This window comes from Bombina bombina, chromosome 12 (assembly GCF_027579735.1).
Source record: "Bombina bombina isolate aBomBom1 chromosome 12, aBomBom1.pri, whole genome shotgun sequence".
Taxonomy (NCBI): Eukaryota; Metazoa; Chordata; class Amphibia; order Anura; family Bombinatoridae; genus Bombina; species Bombina bombina.
Window position 1 is genome coordinate 14,939,287 of NC_069510.1, and position 23,357 is coordinate 14,962,643.

Genomic DNA, 23,357 nt, shown 5'->3' on the forward strand with positions numbered 1-23,357 from the left:
GCGGGAAAGCGTGCTGAACACCCCAGACCTGGGGCGGCTTACCTTAGCAAATTGTAACCAGCTACCGGCTCTCCTATAGTGCTAAAAACACCGCACTTAAAACTTGCAAACGGGTTATATGGTCCAAACCTGTGATACAGCACCAAAAATTTGTGAGTACAAGCTACAAGCTCTACCCTTACTGTGATCCGGAGTGAGGAGGAAAAAAAAGAAAGCAAAGCAGAAGAGGAAGCGTTATCCGTAAAACCTTAGCTCTCCTGGTAGAGCAACAGATGGAAAATGACTGGCCTCATGCTTTAGCTGATTAATAAACTACAAGAAAACATTGGTAACCCATCCTGAGTAGCGGTCTTGCTATCTATCCGCACATACAGCAGTATATTATTACAATACAACTTACCTGGAACTTATAAACAAGCTCCGATTTACCTGCTTGAGAGGACTGGAGAGTGTGGATCGGGTGGATTCGTGCCCGGTGACACCCGGAGGAGAGCTGAATTGCGGGGTTCCTGACTTGTTCCTTCCTGGTCCCTTCTACCTACTGGAACTCGGATCCGAGGAGTGATACTCCCTGGTCTCTCTGAAAACTGAGTGCGGGAAGCTGCAATTGGTTGCCGCGGGTCACACAGCATGTCTAACGCGGAGTAAAGGGAATCCCTGACGGCGAGAACACTGGCTTGATCCCTTCTGGACTCCTGAGCGGGACTTTGATCACCCGAACGGCAGTAATATTTTTTCTCCTGTTAGGGAGTTACATCTGAAGTAATCACAGCCGGTGGTTGTTTGTTTGCGCCTGAGGAAAAGGCTGAAAACTTGGCCACACAATTCACCCCAGCACTGATAATTTTTTTCTCTCTCTCCCCACCGATGTTGCGCGGAGAGGAGTCAAACCAACAGGTCTGATCAAAGAGCCCTCATAGAGCTCCAACTAGCGAAGACAAGACTATACCCTTAAAAGATCAGGGACAGGTATCTTCTTTTTTCTCTTTTTGTGCTTTGGGATAAATTTCCTATATGTACTCGATACCTGCTAAGACTGACACAGAAAAATTGGGACTCATTGTGTAACGAAGTGTTAAATGTCTAGATTAAGTTAACTGAACAGCACAAGTTGGTTAAATTAGCTAAATCAAATGTGGTACAATTAGGGGAAAAAAAAAAAATTCTTATATTATTAAATTTGTGTTATTTTTTCCCCTCAACTCTCTGAAGTTTTGTATTCCCAGTAACTATTATCTGATCCCACTTTCTTAGTTAGAGATATAAGGGTCCCACTGAAAGTAAAACAGTAAAATTATTCTATCTTTTAAAAAAACTGGGTTTAGATGAGTATGCTATATATAATAGAACTGTGAATTTAAATAGTTTTTCTTAATAGGATATTTTTTTTTTTTTTTCCTTTTTGTAACTCAATAGGGGGAAAGGAAAATAAAGGAGTTCTAGATTTCTTTTTGGTTATTGTTAAATACACCTATATGATAAAATATTGATTATGAGAAGGATTATTTTGTACTAAAGTATGGCTCTTACTAACAAAAAAGAGGGGTAACATTGTTCTAAGTTTGAAGAAGTAGCTCCGCTCACTCTAGAAATACCCTAGGTAACTTGTAAGTTATTTAAGTTATTTTAGATAGATAGGGTATTCTTAGAACTATCAAATACTGAAACAATCTATAAAAAGAATATTCTTGCAATTCTTAGGTTAAGAGAAAGATATTGGTAACACAGAAATCACTGCACAAAGTATTTTGAATTAATCACACCCCTTCACACTCACCCCTTTCCCTCCCCCCTCCTTCTCCCCTCTTTTTTTTTTTTTTTTTTTGCACATTCACTTATTTATGGACAAATTTTGCACTTCACAAACTAAAACACCCCCTTCCAGCATGACTGGGAGAAATAGAGAAAAAAGGAATATTAAAACTACACCAGTCATCACAGACACAGGTCTCACTAGCACAACCATGACTCAGATAAACAAATCTATAGATTTACAAGCCTTTGTCACAAGTATTTCTGAAGCACTAACACCTAAGTTTGACTCTCTCAAAGATGAAATTAAGCAAGATATACATGCACTAAAAACGGAGTTTCGCCAGTTTTCAAACAGACTAGCCGAGGCGGAGCAAATAATTTCTGACTTAGAAGACAACTCGATAACCAGTAACACTAAGTTAGATACGATAAACTCCAAACTTTCAAAAGTACAGCTAAAATTGGAAGATCTTGAGAATCGTGCTAGACGAAACAATTTTAGAGTTATTGGTATACCAGAAGAAAAACAATATGAAGATCTTGATAAATTACTCACAGAAACTTTACCACAATTATTACAAATTCCCCAATCCCATACACGTATAGTGTTAGAAAGAGCGCATAGATTGGGACGGCAAAATACAGAGAATGAAAATTCTAGACCTAGACCAGTTATTGCCAAAACCCTTAACTATCAGGATAAACTTTTGTTATTACAATATTTTAAAAAGAATCAGCCCATATTCCTTGGGGGAGCCAAAATTATGCTTTTTCAGGATTTCTCTGCAGAAACCTCTGCCAAGAGAAGGGACCTGGCCCCGATATGTACCAAGGACATTGGGCTACTATTATATATCCAGCAAAATTGAAGATAACATTTAACAACAATATGTATTTTTTTGAATCACCCAAAGAGGCAGAAAGTTTTATATCGCAACAGTTCCCTTAGAATAGGGTGGAATACAAACTATAGTAGACATGTATAATTACTCATTTACTATACGTCATTTGATTGACAGGAGGTCATGAGGGTTCTGACATATATACAAGTTCTGGACCAATTTTTTGTTCTTTGTTGTTACCCCCCCCCCCCTTTTTTTTTCTTTTCTCTTCTTCCCAAAATGTTATATGTTGTTAAGTTTTTGCGTTGTCTTGTCTCAGGGGGGGGTTCTTTTTTCTCGTTTTTTTTCCCTTTCCTAGCATTCACAAGCATTTTAGCCTTTTTTTTGCATGATGACAGATATTATAAATGGTTTTAAATTAGCATCTTGGAATATTGGGGGTATCACATCACCTATCAAACGCAAAACAATACTAACACACTTAAAAAAATTCATACAGATATCGCTTTTTTACAGGAAACCCATCTTAGAATTGAAGAAGTCCTTAAGCTTAAGGGCTCCTGGGTTAATGAAGTTCTTGCTTCACCCAGCACTCAAAGAAAGGGAGGGGTAGCAATCCTGTTAGGTAAAAAAATAAAATACCAAGTCCTCCATACTAAGACAGACCCGAAAGGAAGGTTTCTAATGGCTAAAATTAAAATAGATAAGATACTGTACACATTCTGTAATATATACGCTCCTAATGTTTTTAGCCCTCTTTTTTGGGATAAACTTCAAGCTGATCTATTACTTTTCACAGAAGGTTTTTTAATTTTAGGAGGGGATTTCAATATGGTGCCGCAGTATCCCTTAGATAGGCTAAGATATAAGAATTCCTCTCTCAGAACTAAAAGAGATAGCTTAGAATCTAAATTGTTTCTTAAACTGGCTCAGAATCTCAGAATTAGAGATATATGGAGGATGCATAATCCAGATCTTAGGGATTACACCTGCCTTTCTAAGGCGCATAAGTCAGTTTCAAGAATTGACCTGTTCTTTCTAGACGAGAGACTATGTAAAATAAGATTAGCTGCCAATATTCTTCCCATTTGTATTTCTGACCACGCCCCAATTTCCCTAGAGTTTTTTCCAAATAATCCAACTCCTAGATACTCCAGATTCTTTTTTCCAAATTACCTAGCCTCTGATCTTAAATTTAAAAACTGGTTAAAGGTTAAATTCGAAGAATATGCATCTTTTAACAAAGAATATATTAATCGCCCCATGATTTTTTGGGAAACTGCTAAGGCAGTATTGAGAGGTGAAATTTTAGCTTATACTATAAGTAGAACAAAGAAATTTAAGATCAGAGAAAGGGAAATTACAAAAGCTATTTCTAATTCTTATAATTCATATTTATTAGAGAGAACACCGGATAAATGGGCACGGTATATCCAAGCTTTAAAAGAGAGACATTCCTTTCTTTTACTTAAAACCTCCCAAAAAGATCTAAAATTACAATCTAAACTTTACAGACACCGAAAAAAAACAGGAAAACTTCTCTCAAGGTTAATAAAAACAGAAAAGACTTCATCAGTGATTGAGTCATTACAGGTAAAGGATAAAACAATAACAGCCTCTGAGGATATTATTCATTCTTTCTTAGAATATTATCAGGACTTATACTCTTTAAAAATATCAGATGTAAATAAGCGAGATTCCTTCTGGGACAGAATTAATCATAATACTATACCGGCAGATTTAATTAAAACTCTTAATCTCCCTATATCTGAGCTTGAGATTTCAAGGGCAATTCAAGATCTCTCTTTGAATAAAGCCTCGGGCCCGGATGGCCTTCCTAATGAATTCTATAAAATATTATCAACAACAATCTTACCATATCTATCCTCATTATATAATGATATTTATATTAAAGATAATACTCCATCACCCAATTTTGCTGCATCATACACAACTTTAATTCTTAAACCAGGAAAGGAGCCTGACAGAAAGGAATCATATAGACCGATAGCACTGCTAAATGCGGATTATAAAATAATGACCTCTATTTTAGCATCAAGGCTTCAAGGGTGTCTTCCTAATATAATACATAAGGATCAGGCAGGCTTCATACTTAAAAGAAATTCGTCAGCCAAGATAAGAGAACTCTTCCTTACCATAGATTACTTCAAAAGTAATGGTGAGACGGAGGGGGGGAGAGGGGATACCCCTGATTCTGCAATTATCTCGATAGACGCTGAGAAAGCTTTTGACTCAGTTCATTTTGACCATTTGACACACGCCCTTCAACAATTTGGTATACAGGGTAATTTCTTTAACTTTGTTAATAAACTATACAAAACAGCTTCTACTAGATTAGTAGTCAATGGTTTAATTTCCCCAAATATCTTTCTCAGAAGAGGTACCCGGCAGGGGTGCCCCCTCTCCCCCCTCCTTTTTAATATCTCAATAGAACCTTTTGCTATCTATGTTAGACAACATCTTGAGGGCATTAGGATTAGAGGGAAGGAGATGAAAATAGCACTTTATGCTGACGATATTTTAATTTATATATCTAAAACTTCTAATAATATACACAAATTAATATCAATTATTGAACAATTTGGTGCTTTTTCTGGTTATAGGGTAAATATGATGAAGTCTGAACTGTTATGGATAAAGCAATCCAAGGACTCCATTGTTAATATCCCATTTAAACTGATGGCCGGCTCCTTTAGATATTTAGGTATCATGATCTCCTCTAATTCAGATAATTGGTATAATCTTAATATACTTCCAGTACTGAATAAAATTAAAGAAAATCTGAAGATTTGGCAAAACCTCCCTCTTTCCTTGTCGGGCCGCATTGCGTTATACAAAATGATCTGTCTTCCAAAGATACTATATATTTTACAAAATACCCCTCTGATACTTAAAAATAAAGATGTCTTGATATTTAATACTGCTCTGAGAAAATTTATTTGGCAAAATAAAAAGCCCAGAATTTCGCTATTTAAATTATCGCTCCCTAGAAAATATGCAGGACTAGCCTTACCAGACATTAAACTTTATAACTATGCTTTTATGATTCGTTTGGTTATGGACTGGATATCCGAGAGACTACGTTACCAACAATGAGCTTGAGAAAAATATACTCTATCCATATTCTCCACTAGCACTTATTCACTGTACTAGAAATTCGTTACCAAAAGAAGTAAAAAAAAGGAAAACAATGTTTAATCCTTTACAAGCCTGGTGGAGAGTGTGTAAAATCCTTAACGTAAAACAGGAAGTGTCTAAACATATACCGATAATAGGCAATCTTCAATTTCAAGCAGGCCTTTATTCTTCTCCTTTCCAAAAATGGGAAATTAGGGGATTAAGTAAAATTTATCAATTGTTAGATTTTGATAGGAAATGTATAAAAACTTTTGGAGCTCTGAGAGAGGAATTCAATCTTTCCCATAGAGAGTTTTTTGCTTATTTACAAGTAAGACATTTTGCTTTAAGTTTAGTGAATAAATTTGGATGGACCTGGACACTGGGGGCTGTGGAGAAGTGGTTATCTCTAGTTAAAAATGGCTATACGTCAGTATCCCTTACCTACCTAGACTTGGTTTCTCTAAAAGGTAATTCAAATCTAGAAAAAATAGCAGCCAACTGGGTAGAGGTTTTAACACAGAATTCTGGAGATGTCAGTTTTGTGCAGTCCTCAGTGTCTGAGGTAGCAAAAATTACTCTCTCTTCCTTCTGGAGAGAGACACACATAAAATTATTACTCAGGACATTTTATACTCCTGAGAAAGCTGTCAAATGTAGGAATCCAGAATTTAACTCATGCCCTAAATGCTCCCATTCATCAGCCAATCTCATACACATGTTCTGGAATTGTCCAATTATTCAACAGTTTTGGTTGAAATTACAATATTGGCTTGGGACAATGTGAATATCCCCCCTGACTTTATCATTATTGCATATTGGTTTTTTTATGGAGGGACTCAGAAGACAGATTGGTAAATACAAAAATTGTAAATTTATCTATCCTAGCAGCAAGATATATAATCCTCAAAAAATGGAAAAACAGAGCAATCCCCAGTATTCAAGAGGTCAAATATTGTCTTAAAAAACAATGCATTCTTGAGCAATTAGATACTGACCTCAATAGTGAAAAGGATGTTACCTTATTCTTTAGAAAGTGGTCACTTTTTATTAAATCTATCTCTCCAGCGGAAATTGATAACCTAATTTATCCATTTAGAAATACTGAATTAGTCCTGCTGGGATTATGGTAACAGTGTATCCTCCCCCATATTCCCCCCCCCCCCTGTTTTTTTTTTTTTTTTTGTCTTGTCTTGTTTTGTTTCGTTCTGTTTTTTCATTGTTGTCTTTGTTTTTGTTCGTGATGTATTTCTGTAAGAGGTTGAAGAGGGAAGTAGAGAAGGAAAAGATAATATTTATATCTTCATAGCTAACCTTAAGGACAGAGGAATATTAGATTGAAGTCCAAATAACCAGATCATTATGGATTGAGAGAGGTTGTAAAATAGGGTTTCTTTTTAATATAATATTACAATGGTTATAATACTTTGTGGAAATGAGTAATGTTGTTTGGTTACTAACCATTGGATGTTGTCATATTTTTTTTTCTGTTCTACTTTTGTTTTGTTTTTTTCTTTTTTTTTTCTTCTCTCTCTGAAATTGTATGAAAATGTATATTTATGTTGATATATAATAATAAAAATGATACATGAAGAAAAAAAAAAAAAAAAATTGTATACTCTATCTGAATCTCAATATAAATCATTAAAGAATACTGTTGGGTTTTATGGCCCTTTAAGTTTCAAATATGACATTAGTTAAAGGGACAGTAATTAAACTTTTATTATTCAAATAAAGCATGCAATATTCAACAACTTTCCAATTTACTTTTATTATGTAATTTGCTTCATTCTCTTGTGAAAAAACATACCTAGCTGCACTGTACAAATAAATGATTATTACTACTGAGAGCTAGCTGCTGATTGGTGGCTGCATATATATATATATATATATATATATATATATATATAGTCATTGGCTCACCTGATGTGCTCAGCTAGCTCTCAGTAGCGCATTGCTGCTCTTTCAACAGAGGCTACCAAAAAAATGAAGCAAATAGGATACTACGAGTAACATGGAATGTTGTCAAATATTATATGTTCTGTTTGAATCATGAAAGAAAAAAGGAAATTTATGCTTACCTGATAAATTTGTTTCTTTTACGATATGACGAGTCCACGGATTTCATCCTTACTTATGGGATATCGCCTCCTGGTCAGCAGGAGGAGGTAAAGAGCTCCACAACAGAGCTGTATATATAGCCCCTCCCCTCCCCCTTCAGTCATTCGATCGAAGTTAGGAAGAGAAAGGAAAGGCCAAGGAGCAGAGGTGACTGAAGTTTAACAAAAATAAAAACCTGTCTTTAGAAAAAATAACAGGGTGGGCCGTGGACTCGTCATATCGTAAAAGAAACAAATTTATCAGGTAAGCATAAATTTCCTTTAATTTTACAAGATATGATGAGTCCACGGATTTCATCCTTACTTATGGGATACAATACCAAAGCTATAGGCCATGGATGAAAGGGAGGGACGAGACAGGAACCTAAACGGAAGGCACCACTGCTTGAAGAACCTTTCTCCCAAAAACAGCCTCAGATGAAGAAAAAGTATCAAATTTGTAAAATTTGGAAAAAGTATGAAGAGGCGACCAAGTTGCAGCCTTGCAAATCTGGTCAATAGAAGCATTGTTTTTAAATGCCATGAGGAAGCCACAGCCCTAGTAGAATGAGCCGCAATTCGTTCTGGAGGCTGCTGTCCAGCAGTCTCATATGCAACACGGATGACACTCTTCAGCCAAAAAGAAAGAGAGGTAGCTGTTGACCCTCCTGGATCAATGGATGAATTGTCCGAATCGTCTCCATCTTGAAGGATGGGACTCTGAGAAACTTGTTTAGACTCTAAGGCCTAGATTTAGAGTTCGGCGGTAGCCGTCAAAACCAGCGTTAGAGGCTCCTAACGCTGGTTTTGGGCGCCCGCTGGTATTTGGAGTCAGTGATTAAAGGGTCTAACGCTCACTTTTCAGCCGCGACTTTTCCATACCGCAGATCCCCCTACGCCATTTGCGTAGCCTATCTTTTCAATGGGATCTTTCTAACGCTGGTATTTAGAGTCGTTTCTGCAGTGAGCGTTAGAGCTCTAACGACAAGATTCCAGCCGCCTGAAAATAGCAGGAGTTAAGAGCTTTCTGGCTAACGCCGGTTTATAAAGCTCTTAACTACTGTACCCTAAAGTACACTAACACCCATAAACTACCTATGTACCCCTAAACCGAGGTCCCCCCACATCGCCGCCACTCGATTAAAATTTTTAACCCCTAATCTGCCGACCGCCACCTACGTTATACTTATGTACCCCTAATCTGCTGCCCCTAACACCGCCGACCCCTGTATTATATCTATTAACCCCTAACTTGCCCCCCACAACGTCGCCGCAAGCTACTTAAAATAATTAACCCCTAATCTTCCGACCGCAAATCGCCGCCACCTACGTTATCCCTATGTACCCCTAATCTGCTACCCCTAACATCGCCGACCCCTATATTATATTTATTAACCCCTAATCTGCCCCCCACAACGTCGCCGACACCTACCTACACTTATTAACCCCTAATCTGCCGAGCGGACCTGAGCGCTACTATAATAAAGTTATTAACCCCTAATCCGCCTCACTAACCCTATCATAAATAGTATTAACCCCTAATCTGCCCTCCCTAACATCGCCGACACCTACCTTCAATTATTAACCCCTAATCTGCCGACCGGAGCTCACCGCTATTCTAATAAATGTATTAACCCCTAAAGCTAAGTCTAACCCTAACACTAACACCCCCCTAAGTTAAATATAATTTTTATCTAACGAAATAAATTAACTCTTATTAAATAAATAATTCCTATTTAAAGCTAAATACTTACCTGTAAAATACATCCTAATATAGCTACAATATAAATTATAATTATATTATAGCTATTTTAGGATTAATATTTATTTTACAGGCAACTTTGTAATTATTTTAACCAGGTACAATAGCTATTAAATAGTTAAGAACTATTTAATAGTTACCTAGTTAAAATAATTACAAATTTACCTGTAAAATAAATCCTAACCTAAGATATAATTAAACCTAACACTACCCTATCAATAAAATAATTAAATAAACTACCTACAATTACCTACAATTAACCTAACACTACACTATCAATACATTAATTAAACACAATTGCTACAAATAAATAAAATTAAATAAACTATCTAAAGTACAAAAAATAAAAAAGAACTAAGTTACAGAAAATAATAAAATATTTACAAACATAAGAAAAATATTACAACAATTTTAAACTAATTACACCTACTCTAAGCCCCCTAATAAAATAACAAAGCCCCCCAAAATAAAAAATTCCCTACCCTATTCTAAAATACAAATATTACAAGCTCTTTTACCTTACCAGCCCTGAACAGGGCCCTTTGCGGGGCATGCCCCAAGAATTTCAGCTCTTTTGCCTGTAAAAAAAAACATACTATACCCCCCCCCAACATTACAACCCACCACCCACATACCCCTAATCTAACCCAAACCCCCCTTAAATAAACCTAACACTACCCCCCTGATGATCTTCCTACCTTGTCTTCACCATGCCAGGTTCACCGATCCGTCCTGGCTCCAAGATCTTCATCCAAGCCAAGCGGGGGCTAGACATCCACTGAAGAAGTCCAGAAGAGGGTCCAAAGTCTTCCTCCTATCCGGCAAGAAGAGGACATCCGGACCGGCAAACATCTTCTCCAAGCGGCATCTTCTATCTTCTTCCATCCGATGACGACCGGCTCCATCTTGAAGACCTCCAGCGCGGATCCATCCTCTTCTTCCGACGACTAGACGACGAATGACGGTTCCTTTAAGGGACGTCATCCAAGATGGCGTCCCTCGAATTCCGATTGGCTGATAGGATTCTATCAGCCAATCGGAATTAAGGTAGGAATTTTCTGATTGGCTGATGGAATCAGCCAATCAGAATCAAGTTCAATCCGATTGGCTGATCCAATCAGCCAATCAGATTGAGCTCGCATTCTATTGGCTGATCGGAACAGCCAATAGAATGCGAGCTCAATCTGATTGGCTGATTGGATCAGCCAATCGGATTGAACTATATTCTGATTGGCTGATTCCATCAGCCAATCAGAAAATTCCTACCTTAATTCCGATTGGCTGATAGAATCCTATCAGCCAATCGGAATTCGAGGGACGCCATCTTGGATGACGTCCCTTAAAGGAACCGTCATTCGTCGTCTAGTCGTCGGAAGAAGAGGATGGATCCGCGCTGGAGGTCTTCAAGATGGAGCCGGTCGTCATCGGATGGAAGAAGATAGAAGATGCCGCTTGGAGAAGATGTTTGCCGGTCCGGATGTCCTCTTCTTGCCGGATAGGAGGAAGACTTTGGACCCTCTTCTGGACTTCTTCAGTGGATGTCTAGCCCCCGCTTGGCTTGGATGAAGATCTTGGAGCCAGGACGGATCGGTGAACCTGGCATGGTGAAGACAAGGTAGGAAGATCATCAGGGGGGTAGTGTTAGGTTTATTTAAGGGGGGTTTGGGTTAGATTAGGGGTATGTGGGTGGTGGGTTGTAATGTTGGGGGGGGGGTATAGTATGTTTTTTTTTACAGGCAAAAGAGCTGAAATTCTTGGGGCATGCCCCGCAAAGGGCCCTGTTCAGGGCTGGTAAGGTAAAAGAGCTTGTAATATTTGTATTTTAGAATAGGGTAGGGAATTTTTTATTTTGGGGGGCTTTGTTATTTTATTAGGGGGCTTAGAGTAGGTGTAATTAGTTTAAAATTGTTGTAATATTTTTCTTATGTTTGTAAATATTTTATTATTTTCTGTAACTTAGTTCTTTTTTATTTTTTGTACTTTAGATAGTTTATTTAATTTTATTTATTTGTAGCAATTGTGTTTAATTAATTTATTGATAGTGTATTGTTAGGTTAATTGTAGGTAATTGTAGGTAGTTTATTTAATTATTTTATTGATAGGGTAGTGTTAGGTTTAATTATATCTTAGGTTAGGATTTATTTTACAGGTAAATTTGTAATTATTTTAACTAGGTAACTATTAAATAGTTCTTAACTATTTAATAGCTATTGTACCTGGTTAAAATAATTACAAAGTTGCCTGTAAAATAAATATTAATCCTAAAATAGGTATAATATAATTATAATTTATATTGTAGCTATATTAGGATTTATTTTACAGGTAAGTATTTAGCTTTAAATAGGAATTATTTATTTAATAAGAGTTAATTTATTTCGTTAGATAAAAATTATATTTAACTTAGGGGGGTGTTAGTGTTAGGGTTAGACTTAGCTTTAGGGGTTAATACATTTATTAGAATAGCGGTGAGCTCCGGTCGGAAGATTAGGGGTTAATAATTGAAGGTAGGTGTCGGCGATGTTAGGGAGGGCAGATTAGGGGTTAATACTATTTATGATAGGGTTAGTGAGGCGGATTAGGGGTTAATAACTTTATTATAGTAGCGCTCAGGTCCGCTCGGCAGATTAGGGGTTAATAAGTGTAGGTAGGTGTCGGCGACGTTGTGGGGGGCAGATTAGGGGTTAATAAATATAACATAGGGGTCGGCGATGTTAGGGCAGCAGATTAGGGGTACATAGGGATAACGTAGGTGGCGGCGGTTTACGGAGCGGCAGATTAGGGGTTAAAAGTGTAATGCAGGGGTCAGCGATAGCGGGGGCGGCAGATTAGGGGTTAATAAGTGTAAGGTTAGGGGTGTTTAGACTCGGGGTACATGTTAGGGTGTTAGGTGCAGACTTAGGAGGTGTTTCCCCATAGGAAACAATGGGGCTGCGTTAGGAGCTGAACGCTGCTTTTTTGCAGGTGTTAGGTTTTTTTTCAGCTCAAACAGCCCCATTGTTTCCTATGGGAGAATCGTGCACGAGCACGTTTTTGATGCCGGCCGCGTCCGTAAGCAACTCTGGTATCGAGAGTTGCATTTGCGGTAAAAATGCTCTACGCTCCTTTTTTGGAGCCTAACGCAGCATTTGTTTGAACTCTCGATACCAGAGTTAAATTTATGGTGCGGCCAGAAAAAAACCCGCGGAGCGTTAACAGCCCTTTTACCGCCGAACTCTAAATCTAGCCGTTAGACTCTTAAAAGCTAAAATGGGTCTGAACGTTCCCTCTTTTTTGTATTGGAACGGGACAAATTACTCCCATAGTGGAAAGGTCTTTTACACAACATAAGAACGCCTCTCTTTTTGTCTGGTCTACAGACAATCTAGAAAGAAGAAACCTTCCCCTTGGGAGGGAATTTTTGAACTCCAGTTGATACCCCTGTGACACAATCTCTAGTGTCCAGGGATCCCGAACATCTTTTCTCCAAGCCTGGACAACGAGAAAAAGTCTGCCCCCTACTAGATCCAGTCTCGGATCGGGGGCCGCCCCTTTATGCTGTTGTGGGAGCAGCAGCGGGCTTCTTGGGTTGTTTACCCTTGTTCCAAGCCTGATTGGGTCTCCAGATGGGCTTGGCTTGTGCCAAGTTATTTTCCTGTTTAGCGGAAGAGGAAGAAGGGACTCCCTTGAAATTTCGAAAGGAACGAAAATTACTCTGTCTCCTTTGTTTAGCTGTCTTGTCCTGAGGGAGGAGGTGACCCTTACCTCCCGTAATGTCAGAAATTATCTCTTTCAACTCAGGCCCGAATAGGGTCTTTCCTTTGAAAGGGATAACCAAAGGTTTAGATTTAGAAGACACATCAGCAGACCAAGATTTTAACCATAAGGCTCTGCGTGCTAAAATGGAAAATCCAGCATTTTTAGCCTCCAACTTGGCGATTTGAAAAGCGGCATCCATAACAAAATAATTGGCCAGCTTAAGGGCCTTAATTCTATCCATTATTTCTTCCAAAGGAGTCTCAGTCTTAAGTAACTCTTCTAAGGCGTTAAACCAAAAGGCAGCCACAGTTGTAACTGGTACAATGCAGGCCGTCGGTTGTAATAGGAACCCTTGATGAACAAATAGCTTCTTTAGAAGACCCTCCAACTTCTTATCTATGGGGTCTTTGAAAGCACAACTATCCTCAATGGGGATAGTCGTACGCTTAGCCAGGGTAGAGATAGCTCCCTCCACCTTAGGAATCGTTTGCCATGAATCCCTAACAGAGTCAGCTATAGGATACATTTTCTTAAAGTTAGGAGAGGGTGAGAAAGGAATACCCAATCTTTCCCATTCCCGTGTAACAATTTCCGAAATTCTCTTAGGAACCGGAAAAACATCCAAATAAGAAGGAATCTCTAAGTATTTGTCCATCTTACACAATTTCTCTGGCGGTACCACAATAGAAATTCTAATTGGAGGAGGAGAGGTAAGAGAACCTCAATTAAAGCTGGTGGTTAAGCAAGCACTCATTCCTGTAAAAAGTCAATTAAAAAACTTTAATATGTAATTTAAAATACCGGCCTAAATACCGCAGAGTACCTTTAAGTTAAACTAAGTCTCAATTGTCCCCCTGTTTCCTGGCCGATAGCAGCTCCCTCGGCTTCAGGTGACAGGGACAACGGACTACTAAAGTTAAAAACAATCACCAACATGCAACTTAGTGCACAAAAAATGAGCAGCAAACTAGTTTCGGCTGTACTATCAGCCTTTCTCAATGCTATGGACAAACCGAGGCCCGGGTGCCACCGCTTTAAATAGCACTATGCATCATCCATTAGCCAATCATCAGTTAATGTGGGAACACTCCTACTTCTGATCCAATCCCTGTATATTGAGGGATTGTGAGATACACTCGCTTTATAATTGGTTCATAAATGATCTATCATCTATGTGATTAATTGTTACTTGGGCGATCTTATGTATTAAGTGCTTATAGGTAGGTTCCTTTACTTCCCATATTGTCAGTCTTTATTCATAGAAATATATGTTTATTGAGATTTAATTCTAATCGGTCGTGGTATTGAAGACGTTCTAATATTAATAAAATGCAGATCTTATCCCTTATAGCAGTTAGGATTCTAGTATGAAATGCTTCTGCTTTTTATTTTGTGAGTTACTCATTTCATTCAGATAGTTCTGTTAGGAGCGGCACGTAAATGAGCAGGTTCTATTGGTCTCTTAAGACACTCCCAATTCTGGCGTTATCCAATAAACATCCATCGTTGTGTGTATAGGCAAAGTGCTGTCACCTAGGTGTATTCAGAGATACCCCATAGTGTCTACATTAACTCATAATGCTTAATATTATACAGGTCACTTTGTTGTCAGTGACTCACTCTCCCTTCAAAGAACACTTATACTTAGGGTTTTGTAAAATTATAACTCGATGTGACTCGTAATTCAGGATTTCCTATTGGTCCACTTGACACTCCCACCCTACGTATCATCCATTCAGAGCGCAATGTTTTGTATACAGGCAGGGCGTGTATTTGCTCTAATCTAGCAATGCCCCAATTGGTTTACTTATTATAATTTTAAAATTATGTCCTGGTTGTAAATAGACATTAAGCGTTCTAATCGGTACATATATTTAGTGATACTATGTCACTAGAAACCGGGGATCAGTTTCAGCATTAGAATGCCCTCATTAAAGTAACATTGTTTTTTTCTTCTTATGTGATGTCCTCCTATAGTTAGGATCGCTCTATCAGAGCCTAGAGGTAATAGTGTATTGAGGTTAGAGTAATATTTCTCAATTAATAGTGCCCACCTTTACAGTGTTAATCCACCTCATATTAGATTACATATCTCAAACATAAGTCATAAATCAAGACTTAACTTCTAATGTTAAATGTGGCTTGGCATCTAGAATGCATAATATTTCTTACATATCATTATTGAAGATTGCATTTATTATACTTTCTTAGTGTGAAAACACATATTAGTATTATGTAATACTGGGCATGTATTGTCCTCATATTATGCAGATTTATGGCATTCATTCTTCATGGGCCAAAAAGTTGTCAATTGCACACAGAGTTATTAGATTATGGGAAGGAATATAAATATGGGTATGGAAAGTGCTACGGGCGGCAGTTGAACACCCAGAAAGTTTATTCGTTATTAAAAATAAACTATATTCTAAAATTAATAAATACCTATTGTCTGGAACCACCAACCTCTATCTCATTTAAGGTACCTGTTTCTGAAAGAGTTCAGGTTGAACCTATGAGTATCATTTGTGGTAAAGAGGTGGTCACTGGTCAGATCAAAATTAGGTGTAATTAGGTAACCAGAATATATTAGTTTATTCATTTTTGTGGAAGAGAAAAGTAGTAAAATAAATTGTTTGATTATACCTATTCTACATATTTTAATGTTTATGATTCATAACACTTATTGGTGTATAAGTTAACTTATAAGATAGTGTGACAAAGTATGATGACAATCAGATATCATTATTATCTAAATTCTGTAAACATGTTTTTTAAAGAAATACCCAAAAGTTGTTAGCCTCATTCATCCCATTGGGTATGATTGTATTGAGTCTGAAAATTTAACCTGTTTCTTTTTGCAACAGGATTCTCTCACAGTTGCCTCCTCTAATTCCAGGTTTTATTTGTTCCAGACCCCAACATTTGAAAGAAACAGTTTTGCCTGAGTGACATTGGAGAAAATGTTTGGCCACGCTAGTTATTTGTTTGCCCTTTTCTAAATCTTTCTGTGCATTGCGAATGTTGCTAAGATGTTCTGTCATTCTAATGTTCAACTTGCGTGTAGTCATACCTGTGTAAATTATATTGCATGAGCATGATCAACAGTAAATTACATTCTCGCTTTGGCAGTTAATGTGGCTTTTAATTTTCCAAGTTTTGCAAAATCTGTCTACTATGGTATCTTTTTTCACCATGTACTGGCAGGTATTACAATGCCCACAAGGTACAGAGCCTTGGTGGATGGGTTTCTTATGTCTATTTCTGTTAAAGTGACTGTTTGTGAGATGGTCATTTAAATTGTTAGCACGTCTGAAGGTGAAAGACGGATTAGTTGGTAATAACATGTTAAGTTTGTCATCACTTTTTAGAATGTGCCAGTGTTTGTTGATAATTGCTGTTACTTCGTCACTTTGGCTGTTATAAGTGGATATGAATCTTATCACATTTGTATCAGGTAGTGTGGCCTCTTTTGGTCTAAGCAGGTCTGACCTATCTTTTGTTAGTGCTTTTTGATAGGCCCTGGCTAGTGATTTTTTGGTATAGCCCCGTTCCAAAAGTCTTATTCTCAATTCACCTGCTGCTTTTTTAAAAGCATCAATGTCTGAACTGTTACTTCTTAATCTTAAGTATTCGCCATATGGGAGGCTACGAATGGTAGATGGATGATGATGGCTACTGGCATGTAGTATGTTGTTGGTCGCAGTGGGTTTTCTGTAAGATTCTGTTTCTAGTTTGTTCTTTTGTTTCACAATGGTCAAATCTAAAAATTCAACTTTTTCCATACTAGTGTTATATGTCAGATATAAGCCAAAAGGGTTGGTATTTAAATAATCTATAAAAAATTTTTTAATGGGGTGGTACGACATAGCTAGGGTGGTGCTACGACATAGCTAGGGTGGTGGTATGACATAGCTAAGGTGGTGGTACGACGTAGATGGGGTGGTGGTACGACATAGCTGGGGTGGTGGTACGACATAGCTGGGGTGGTGGTACGACATAGCTGGGGTGGTGGTACGACATAGCTGGGGTGGTGGTACAACATAGCTAGGGTGATGGTACAACATAGCTAGGGTGGTGGTACGACATAGCTAGGGTGGTGGTACGACGTAGCTGGGGTGGTACAACATAGCTAGGGTGGTGGTACGACATAGCTAGGGTGGTGGTACGACGTAGCTGGGGTGGTGGTACGACATAGCTGGGGTGGTGGTATGACGTAGATGGGGTGGTGGTATGACGTACATGGGGTGGTGGTATGACATAGATGGGGTGGTGGTACGATGTAGCTGGGGTGGTGGTACGATGTAGCTGGGGTGGTGGTACAATGTAGCTGGGGTGGTGGTACGACGTAGCTGGGGTGGTGGTACGACATAGCTGGGGTGGTGGTACGACATAGCTGGGGTGGTGGTATGACGTAGATGGGGTGGTGGTATGACGTAGCTAGGGTGGTGGTACGACATAGCTGGAGTGGTGGTACGACATAGCTGGGGTGGTGGTACGACGTAGATGGGGTGGTGGTATGACGTAGATGGGGTGGTGGTATGACGTAGATTGGGTGGTGGTACGACATAGATTGGGTGGTGGTACGACATAGATTGGGTGGTGGTACGACATAGATTGGGTGGTGGTACGACATAGATTGAGTGGTGGTACGACGTAGCTGGGGTGGTGGTACAACGTAGCTGGGGTGGTGGTACAACGCAGCTGGGGTGGTGGTACGACATAGCTGGGGTGGTGGTACAACGTAGATGAGGCGGTGGTACGACGTAGATGGGGTGGTGGTACGACATAGATTGGGTGGTGGTAAGATGTAGATTGGGTAGTGGTACGACGTAGATTGGGTGGTGGTACGACGTAGATTGGGTGGTGGTATGAAGTAGCTGGTTGGCTGCAGTGTGATACTTTGCTTTTTCTGTTATTTGCTATCCAAAACACAAATCAACATAAAATAATTTAATGGCAATTTGTGCTACAAACTTTGGAAACATTTAATATCAGATAATTTTAGCTTAATACTGGCTTAATTTTAGCATGGCGGTCAGTAAAGTTAGCCGGGTGGTGAAGTGCCCATTAAATAGTTCATGAGGAGAAGACTATAATAATACACCAAATTTTAAACAAACTGATTTTTTTTTTTTTTATATATATAAACTTCAGGTTTTTTTTTACAATTTCTCTGCCCACTGTATCATGTGACAGCTACCAGCCAATCACAAACTCATATGTATAGACTGTGAAGTCTTACACAATGTTGATAACTAAATTAATTTGTAAAGTGTTTTTTTATAATTACACATTCTATTTGCATAAAAAAGTTTAATTTTGACTTTAAATGAATCTTAACAACAAACAATATACCAGGTAGTGAGTCTTTAAAAGTTAAAACCACTTATGTTGAACTGTGTGTAACAAACAAGTAGTCTCCTTGATAACTGTGTGATTACATTTCTTGTTGTTGCAGGGAAGCATCTTTAGAGCAACATGGCACACAGTCGGCAGTGCACCGCTATCCCCTCACACAACCCCAATAAAGTCCTAACGATACAAGAGCAGACATACTATCATGACACAGCTGCATCGGTGTGGGAAGATTCAGATTTTTGGCCTTCAGTCAGCCTTGCTGGGCTGTTGTCTCTCATTTTCGTTCTTGTAGCCCATGTACTGGTCTTGGCTGGTGGTGCCCCTCTCATCCCTTTTACAGGACATGGCCCATCCATAAATAGCTCACATATTCATTTTCAGACCCTTCTTCCTAGTCAGCCAGCTGCTACCTGGAGGGCACTGGGCATGAGCTTACAGTTAAGCGAATTAGTAGAACAGACACCTATAACCACTGTGATAGCTGTTGCGAAAGAGGATGCAAGCCGCACACTTATCTGCTTCTCATCAAGCCTCATGTCTCTCCTCACACAACAACATCAGGCTCAGAACTTGACCAAGAAGCTTCTGCATGATGAAACCTTAAAGATCTCCATAAGTAGCAGCATTGCAAGATCATCTACAGCCTTCTACATCATGGTTGTAACTCAAAGGAACGAACAACTGCCCTATGGCCTTATATTGGGTCCCCAACATTCCGTAAATAGAGATGAACCACTATGGAAGATGACACTTTCTTTTCCAGAGATAAAAAATATTGTGTCTATGGACAGAGAAGCTTCTGCTATAGCCACAGAGATCTTGCAAAATCTGTATAAATCAGAGAGGATTCCACAGACATATATAAAAAAGGGAACCGCAGGACACAGCATCCCAGTGCTCCTTATTCAAGCAGATCCTTACCTGGAGAACGGGTTTGTTTGCTGACGGGTGCTGTAAATTGATATTAACTTTTAAAAGCACCCACACTGATAGATAGATAGATGGCATTTAACATGGTGGGCCTATTTTTACTAACAAGTTTATCACGGTTGAGAAACCCATCTCAAGTTCCTATAAAAATTGAATTGTTACTCAGTCAAGTCAATTAATGTGTGAATAACTCTAAAATAGTTTACTTAAACAACATATGTGTCCACTTGATTATTTTTATATGTTTAGTGACAAACCCCAATCAAATCACACACAACAGGGTTCTGATGCATTAAAATATATGCTTGGAAACAAACAAGCATACTGTATCTAAGATAAAGTAAGTTCTCTACATGATGTTCAACACATTGGAAGAACAATTATTGTATATATGATCAGCAGTGTTATATTACTTGAAAAGCACAGCATTTATAACCAAACTATGCATTTAGTTTGGGGTTTTCTATGTCAAAAATTTGAATTATGCGTGTATATTTTTTTTTACTTTTTTGTTAAATAAAATACCATATTTACTATATAAAGTTGTCTGTCTTTGCTCCTCATGATACAGGTGAGTGTTTTGCTTCTACAGCTGGTTCTTGGTTTGGGAAGAGGAACAATGAGAGTCGCTATCAGAGTGTTCGCATGAAGCTACAGCTGCTGATTGGGTCAGCCTCAGTTTCCACTCTGTACCAGCTGTTCTCTGTAGCTCCTGATGGGTAATTTGATTATGTGTTTAATTCATTTGTATATTAAGAAGGTGAGACAAAATTTATTTACAAAAAGTGATTTTCATGGTTCAGTGGATTATGAGTTGATTTGGGGCCCTGGAGTTGCATCCATACTTTGGAAGCCCTTAAAAAGTTTTATGCCATCTGTTTGGGAAATAGTAATGGATTTTAGTATTAATATCTTTAAAATTACTATCTTTAAAATTAAAGCTTAATACATTCACAGAAACTACAAGAGACTATTAGAATGCTTTACAATCAGAGTATACCTGTATATATACAGTGCAGTGACGTGCAGTGAGGTCAGAGACTGGTGAGGCACTGATTATGCTTTGCCTGAGAAACACATATAGAGGTAGCTTACATTTACGATTAAATAAGACTGTCACACTGTCTCACACTCTCACAGTCTCATATTGTCACACACACACTCTCACAGTCTCACACTGTCACATACACTCTCTCACACTGTCACATACACTCTTTCACACTGTCACACACACAGTCTCACACTGTCACATACACTCTCTCACACTGTCACATAAACTCTTTCACTCTGTCACATACACACAGTCTCACACTGTCACATACACACAGTCTCGCCCTGCCGCACACACTCTCACACTGTCACACACACTCTGACACTGTCACATACACTCTCACACTGTTACACACACTCTCACAGTCTCACATTGTCGCACACACTCTTGCAGTCTCACATTGTCACACACTCACAGTCTCACACTGTCACATACACTCTCTCACACTGTCACATACACTCTCACATGGTCACACACTCACAGTCTCACACACAATCTCCCACAGTCACATACACTCTCTCACACGGTCACACACACTTTCACAGTCTCAGATTGTCACACATACACTCACAGTCTCACACACAGGAATCTAGTTATCAAGCCGTCAACTGCAAATACGCTGGAATTCTGCAGCATATTTGTGGCAAGGCTGATTCGCCATAGTTATCAAGCCCTACAGACCGGCACAAGTAGAATTTAGTGACGTAACATACGATCCGCCAAACTCAGTCCGACACAGATCGATGGTTACGTCACTACAGATGTCCCGAACGCAAGTTCGGCACAATCTGACTACTTTTGGAACTTATCATTGAACAACCAGGTACGCTCGCCACTTTTCCGGCCCAGCGTACCTGGTGTTCAATCCGCCGCCCTTGAGGCGGCGGATCACATAGGAATCGATGGGAGTCTGACAGCAGCGAGAGCTCATGTTCGCTGCTGCCCGATATCCCATTGATTTCTATGGGAAGTGTCTGCACCTAACACCCTAACATGTACCCCAAGTCTAAACACCCCTAATCTGCCCCCCTACACCGCCGCCACCTAATTTATACTTATTAACCCCCAAACCGCCGCCCGCCACCACCACCACCTACATTATACGTATTAACCCTTAAACCGCCGCCCCCGGACCCCGCTTCCACCTACATTATACATAATAACCCCTAATCTTCCGCCCCCTATACCGCCACCACCCACATAAAGTTATTAACCCCTATCCTGCCGCTCCCGGACCCCGCCGAAAATAAAATAATTGTTTAACCCCTAAACCGCCACTCCCGGAGCCCGCCGCCACCTACATTACATTTATTAACCCCTATCCTGCCCCCCCCACACCGCCGCCACCTACAGTACATTGATTAACCCCTAATCTACCCCCACTACACCGCTGCAACTATATTAAATGAATTAACCCCTAAACCTAAGTCTAACCCTAACACCCCCTAACTTAAATATTATTTAAATTAATCTAAATAAATATTCCTATAATTAAATAAATTAATCCTATTTTTAAAACTAAATACTTACCTATAAAATAAACCCTAAGATAGCTACAATATAACTATTAGTTACATTGTAGCTATTTTAGGGTTTATTTTTATTTTACAGGCAACTTTGTATTTATTTTAACTATGTACAATAGCTATTAAATAGTTATTAACTATTTAATAGCTACCTGGCTAAAATAAATACAAAATTACCTGTAAAATAAATCCTAACTTAAGTTACAGTTACACCTAACACTACACTATCATTAAATAAATTAAATTAATTAAATACAATTACCTAACATTAAATAAAATTAACTAAAAATAACTAAAGTACAAAAAAACCCTCTAAATTACAGAAAATAAAATAAAAATACAAGAAGTTTAAACTAATTACACCTAATCTAAGCCCCCTAATAAAATAAAAAAGCCCCCCAAAATAATAAAATTACTAATAAAACTAAAATAATAAAAAACTAAATTACAAATAGCCCTTAAAAGAGCCTTTTGCGGGGCATTGCCCCAAAGTAATCAGCTCTTTTACCTGTAAAAAAAAGAAATACAACCCCCCCAACATTAAAACCCACCACCCACACCCAACCTTCCTCTAAAACCCACCCAAACCCCCCTTAAAAAAACCTAACACTACCCCATTGAAGATTACCCTACCTTGAGACGTCTTCACCCATCCGTGCACAACTCTTCATCCGATCCGGCCAGAAGTCTTCATCGAATCCGGGCAGAAGAGGTCTTCCAAGCGGCAGAAGTCTTCATCCAAGCGGCATCTTCTATCTTCAATCAATCGGAGCGGGTCCATCTTCAATCTAGCCGACGCGGAGCCATCCTCTTCTTCCAATGTCCTAACACTGAATGAAGGTTCCTTTAAATGACGTCATCCAAGATGGCGTGCCTTGAATTCCGATTGATTAATAGGATTCTATCAGCCAATCGGAATTAAGGTAGGAAAAATCATCACACATGATTTTTTATCTTTAACCATTTTTTTTTTTTTTTTAATTTAAAGACTCACTAAATCCTTTGCTAATTACATTAAAGACTCGCACTTCTTCCCAGGACCCCAGCCGGTGCTATACTGAATCTGTGGAGTTACATGCCTAGAGCTATAACACGGAAAACTGCAGGCTCACATTAGGTATGTCACTCACTGGCAGATTCAGTTTAGTTTAGTACCGACAA

The 23,357-nt window shown here is 38.7% G+C and overlaps 1 protein-coding gene across 6 annotated transcripts in view; it reads left to right on the plus strand.

Annotated features, from left to right (window-relative positions):
- The window catches only part of LOC128642867 (uncharacterized), a 263,770-nt gene extending 243,609 nt beyond the window's left edge, over positions 1–20,161 (plus strand). For all 6 annotated transcript variants that reach the window (XM_053695727.1, XM_053695728.1, XM_053695731.1 and 3 more), the window contains one exon: positions 18,790–20,161. In XM_053695727.1, the coding sequence (XP_053551702.1) occupies positions 18,810–19,634 (825 nt within the window). In that variant the 5' untranslated portion in view covers positions 18,790–18,809 and the 3' untranslated portion in view covers positions 19,635–20,161. The remainder of the gene's footprint in view (positions 1–18,789) is intronic.
- The last annotated feature ends 3,196 nt before the right edge of the window (positions 20,162–23,357 follow it).